Below are 5,837 nucleotides of genomic sequence, written 5' to 3' on the forward strand. Positions count from 1 at the left end.
ATCCGGAACCTCTGTCGTCGGATCCGGCAGCTATTTTCATTTCATTCAGTGTTCCGGCAGCTATTTAAATGGATCAGATCACCTCCGTGACCATCACAAAGGGAAAAAAAATCAAACAATAAATTAAATAAATAAGTAAATAAAAATTTGTTTAGTGTTCGGTTTTGATTTTGATATCTGTTGTTGATTTCTCTCCTATGACATCCACAAAATCTATGCGAAAGGGGAAGGGGGGGAACATGGGGTGTATACTTCCGCTCAATAGAACACCAGGTTTTTTGTAGCCGTTAGCTTGCGCTGTGGAAAAAATGGCAAAAAACAAGAAAGCTTACTAAAATTTTTCAAAGTCCCAGGACAGCCGGATCCTAAACGACCTAAAATGGACGACGTTGGACACAGTGACACTGCACCAGCACCTGCTGCAAGTGTACCAGTCCGCGGGAACGATCAAAAAGAAGACGAGAAGAATGATGATGGCGGTGAAGCTAGAAGTGTTAGTGCACCAACTGCAACCGTCAGAGGATGAGGATCGGGAAGATGAGACTGGTGATGGCGGTGAGGCAAGTGGGGCTATCTGGACCGATGCCCAGTTTAAAGAAAAGAAGAAGATCTATCCGTGGCTGATGATGGGCAAAACTGGGCTGGGCTGTGCTACGTGTAAAAAAGTGGGCTCACTGGGCCCGGATAAAACGGCAGGTACTGTCTGCGGCTAGCAAAAGAGTGGGTCACCAGCTCAGTGAGTTCATCTGCGCCTGACCTTGCGAGATGACAGCGAGCCTTACGAAAAAAGGTTTTTGAGCATGACAGTACAAAAGCGCATGTAATGGCAGCAAATATCCTAGAAAAAGCAAAGGAAGACATGTTGACCAATGTAATTCTCAATAATGAAGCTGACCACGTCCAGACAACATCCAGGATTTTCCGTACTGCCTACAAAGAAGCCAAGCGCCATAGACCAGCTTATGGATTTGAAAATGAAATTGACTGCCAAGAGATGAACGGCCTGAACATGGGACGGATCCTTCACTCGAACGTGGCCTGTTCTAATATTCAACAACACATTGCGACAGAGATGAAACATAAACTACTTGAGAGGATTGTGACGTGTGCTCCAAAAATTGGACTGATGTTGGATGAGGCAACCGGCCTGAATAAAAAGAACGCATTAATTGTGTATCTTAGAGTTCAGTTGACAGACATGGAGTCACCGGAAAGCATCTTCTTTGATTTGATCGAATTGGATGATTTGGGTGCCAAGGGCATCGTCCGCAAGCTGTTGAGTGCATTACATCAAGCCAACTTATCCGAGGACTTCCTCGCCAAAACACTGGTAGGCCTCACCTGTGATGGTGCGTCAGTGATGCTGGGATGCAAGAGTGGGGTGGCAGCTCGTCTCCAAAGTCGATTTCCAAATATCCTAGTGTGGCACTGCTCCGCGCATCGCCTCGAGCTTGCGGTCGGTGATGTGGTCAAAGAAATGACGGCTGTGAACCACTTCAAAATCCTAATTGATAAACTTTACTCGTTGTACTGTACGTCAAACAAGAATCGTGCGGAGCTCAAAGAATGCGCTGATGGACTGGACATCCAGCTGTGCAAGATTGGCCGAGTGTTGGACACAAGGTGGGTGGCATCAAGCCTAAGGACTGTCGAAGCGGTGTGGAGAAATTACCCTGCCCTCTACAGACATTTTACACAGGCAGCGCAGGATCCCACCCGTGATGGCGCAACCCAAGAGAGCTACAATGGGCTGGCAAAGCGCCTGACATCACATCCATTTGTCAACAACTTGGGGGTGATGTATGACGCTTTGCAAGAACTGTCAGAGCTATCACTCGAGCTACAAAAGCGCGACTGTAACATCATCATGTCGTACAAAGCCATCTGTAGACAAATCCGTGTTTTCGAGGCGATGTCTGAGCGTCCCGGACGACACAGCCTGCTGAGCCAGAGCGGGATCGATGATAACTCTTTTCTTGGAGTACCCCTTCACAAAGGAAAGTTGACAGACAAGACGTTGGATCACCGGGCATTTTTTGCTAGTCTGGCCAGAAATGTAGAGAAACGCCTGTTATCCCACCAAACAGGATACTACAAGCTCATCGAGAATGTGAAGGTACTGTATCCACAGTATTGGCCACGGGAGGAAGGCGAGCTCTTCGGGGAAGGTGAAGTGGAAGCGCTCTGCCAGCAGTTTTGCATCGAAGAACCGCGGAATGTCATCAGGGCATTCAGGGAATTCAGAGAAAATAATGGGGAGTTAATCCCTGATGGACTCAAGGACCTCTTAGCCGCGGTCAATACTGTCCCCATCTCAAGTGCAGAATGTGAGCGGGGTTTCTCGCAGATGAACTTAATTTGCACAGCAAACAGAGCATCTCTTCTCCCCTCTACCATCGCCTCCTTACTCTTTCTTTGCCTTGTTGGCCCACCGCTTACCCAGTTTAACCCCATTCCTTACGTGAAGTCTTGGATTGCGAAAGGACATACGACTGCACGGGACCAGAGGAGTAAAGAGAGAAGCAGGGAAATAGAGGCCAGGGGGTCTATGGATGCTGTGTGGGCTGTTTTGAACAAATAAGGTGTGTATCATTAAATTATTATTATTATTATTATTCCGGGACCTCCCACTTCACAAATTAAGCACTGGATAAGTGGTATAATTATTCTTAACAAACCAGCTGAATATATGGACTAGATATTTACTCATTCATTCATCTTCAAAGTAGCCGCTTTACTGTATCTTGCACAAAATCATGTTAGATCTGGATCCAATCCCAGGAATACTGTGCGTGAAGAGAGGATACACCCTGAATGGGACACCAGTCCATTACAATGCACCACACACACACACTCAGATCTCAGTCCACTTTGGGATCACTAATCCACCTACCTGTATGTTTTTGGGAGGCTGGAGAACCCGGAGGATGGGTTTGGTCCGTGTGTATGGGATGTCGTTCGTATGGGTTTATACGGACACGGCGAAAACATGCAAAACTCCACACAGATATGAACCCGAGCTCAGGATTGAACCCGGGAAACCTGGGGTTGTGAGACAACGACGACATGCCATCGTGTCTCAAATTTGGATGTTCACAGATTTTTTTCATCTCCACCCATCCCCCCCAGCTCCTTTACATGTTCTTCACCTGACATCATTCATGGCAATGATGCAAGATCCGAGAGCGCTGTTTACTTTCCACCCTGAACCCTGAACACCTTTTTTTTTCCCCGTTATGGTGTATACTGGTAGCCTTTCAGACATAGCCTTATCTCTTACAGATTTCCATGGTGACACATGAAAGGATGAGTCCACCGACACACTCCTCTTTTTCATCTCTCCGCTGTGTGTATCTCACTATCATATGAAGTTTCTGTAGGCATTAAACACTCACCCTATTGTTCAGAGAGCACAAGTTCGAATCCCAACAATGCTACAGCTGGAAAAAAAAAAGATGAAATTTGAAACTTTTTCATTACTGATAAACCCTTGAGTGTTTGGGATTGAATTGATCAAATATGTATCTTGAAGGCAAAAAGATTTTGCAAGAACAAAAGCTAGTTTAAAAATGATATTTAAACGGTTTAAATGAGGATTTTAAACAGAGACGGAACTGATCCGATACCGGGTCAATTTGAATGATCTCAGGGAAAAGATGTCAGATATTTGATTTTATTCTATTCATATTCACTGGTTATGAACAATCGTGTGCTATGATCGGCTACTCTACTACTAGGATATCAGCTCATATACCGTGAGTAAAGAAAAACAAAATGGCGGAGCATGTTGCTAAATCAACCAAGGACGAAATAATAGCTATACTCGGAAACAAAACCTCAGAAATTGCAACCAAGTATTTAAAAAAAAACATCCATCATCACTCATCCTGTACAGGGTCGCAGGCAAGCTGGAGCCTACCTCAGCTGACTATGGGTGAGAGGCGGGGTACACCCTGGACAAGTCACCAGGTCATCACAGGACTGACACGTAGATACAAACAACAATTCATACTCACGGTCAGTTACAGCCACCAATTAGCCTAACCTGCATGTCTTTGTACTGTGGGGGAAACCGGAGCACCTGGAGGAAACCCACGCAGACACGAGGAGAACATGCAAACTCCGCACAGAAAGGCCCTCGTTGGTCACTGAGCTCGAACCCAGAACCTTCTTGCCGTGAGGCAACAATGCTAACCACTATACCACCATGCCAGCCCTTTAAAAGAAACAGACATAGCTAAAAGAATATAGCTTTTTGGGGTCCCCCCCCCCCATAGATGACTTGCAACCACATGATCAAAATGTACTATGTCATGAGCGTCTACCACGATGGTGGATATACAAAGCAACTCGGATGGCAGCCGCTGAAAGCGTGTCTGTAAACAATGCTGAATTTTCTCACTTTTACCACGATTTGAACGATCGAGCGAAGATTCGATACAAAGAGAAGATAGATATGTGTGGTTTTGACCCATATTATTTTAAAAAGTCAGACTTTTCTGAAGATAAGACGCTTCTACTGACCATCAAGTACCCAGATATCACGTTCTGTCTGCTTTGGCTGCCGAAGAATCAAGTCCGACCTTGGACGAAACGTAGCCCATGTTCTGATTGGGTGCCCAGTCTGGATTGTTTCTATCATATAATTTTGCTGGCGCTCCTAGAAGCGAAATGGTAATACACGTGTTAAAATTATAACAATGACCGGGTGAACCACGACAAGAGAGAACGCTCATTTTATAGCAAAATTCTACCAACACGAAATAAAATTCTTCCATGATATTATCGAGAAAGCTTTTGAATCTCACCTGAGATAAAATGATGACTGCAAACACGAGCTGTTTTGGTTTTAGTCCCGGTTAGATCAGCCCTGCCGATGTTGTTCAGTCTCCTCTCTGTACTAAGCCTCAGAGTTTCCTCGCCCTGTTTTCGAATCACGGACGGAATTCTAAAAAATCAGAACGTGCCATGGTCACGAGTACCGTTGTGACCACAACTAAATACAGCACAAAGATCTGGCAGAGCTAAAAGAACGCTTAAAGCAGTGGAAAAACAAAGAGAGTTGCGCACGCGTGATTACGTTTTGTATGGAATGTCATTCGACCCCGCATTTGTATCTCCACCAACATGGCCGACATCCGGGTTTCTATTTTGCTTTGACGTCACTTGCACATTAAGGATATCTCCTGTTCCACACTCCAGCAGAGGCGATTCTAGAGTCTGTTGTGGCCCCAAGCAAAAATTTCCAGGGGGCCCTTCTGACCAGTGTTCATCACCATTCATTCATTCATTCATTCATTATCTCTAGCCGCTTTATCCTTCTACAGGGTCGCAGGCAAGCTGGAGCCTATCCCAGCTGACTACGGGCGAAAGGCGGGGTACACCCTGGACAAGTCGCCAGGTCATCACAGGGCTGACACATAGACACAGACAACCATTCACACTCACATTCACACCTACGGTCAATTTAGAGTCACCAGTTAACCTAACCTGCATGTCTTTGGACTGTGGAGGAAACCGGAGCACCCGGAGGAAACCCACGCAGACACGGGGAGAACATGCAAACTCCGCACAGAAAGGCCCTCGCCGGCCCCGGGGCTCGAACCCAGGACCTTCTTGCTGTGAGGCGACAGCGCTAACCACTACACCACCGTGCCGCCTGTTCATCACCAATATGTTATAAATAATCTGACACCAATGAAAAATGTTTGAAACCAAAGTTTTTTAAATTCCAAATGTGAAAATACAATGGTAAAGAACAATAAAAACAATAAAAAACAAAATAAATAAGCCCTCGGGCCCCGACTCTCAGGGGGCCCCTGGGCCAGGGGGCCCCA

The 5,837-nt window shown here is 45.8% G+C and overlaps 1 protein-coding gene across 1 annotated transcript; it reads left to right on the forward strand.

Annotated features, from left to right (window-relative positions):
- The first annotated feature begins 823 nt into the window (after window positions 1-823).
- LOC132875013 (E3 SUMO-protein ligase KIAA1586-like) lies at window positions 824-2,581 on the forward strand. Its single transcript, XM_060911560.1, has one exon. It carries the CDS (start codon window positions 824-826, stop codon window positions 2,579-2,581), a length of 1,758 nt encoding a protein of 585 aa, XP_060767543.1.
- Window positions 2,582-5,837: the final 3,256 nt, after the last annotated feature.

The sequence above is a fragment of the Neoarius graeffei genome, chromosome 27 (genome assembly GCF_027579695.1).
Source record: "Neoarius graeffei isolate fNeoGra1 chromosome 27, fNeoGra1.pri, whole genome shotgun sequence".
Lineage (NCBI taxonomy): Eukaryota > Metazoa > Chordata > Actinopteri > Siluriformes > Ariidae > Neoarius > Neoarius graeffei.

Coding starts and splice junctions, on each gene's coding strand:
- LOC132875013 (XM_060911560.1), top strand. CDS start 824: ATGGCAGCAAATATCCTAGAAAAAGCAAAGGAAGACATGTTGACCAAT.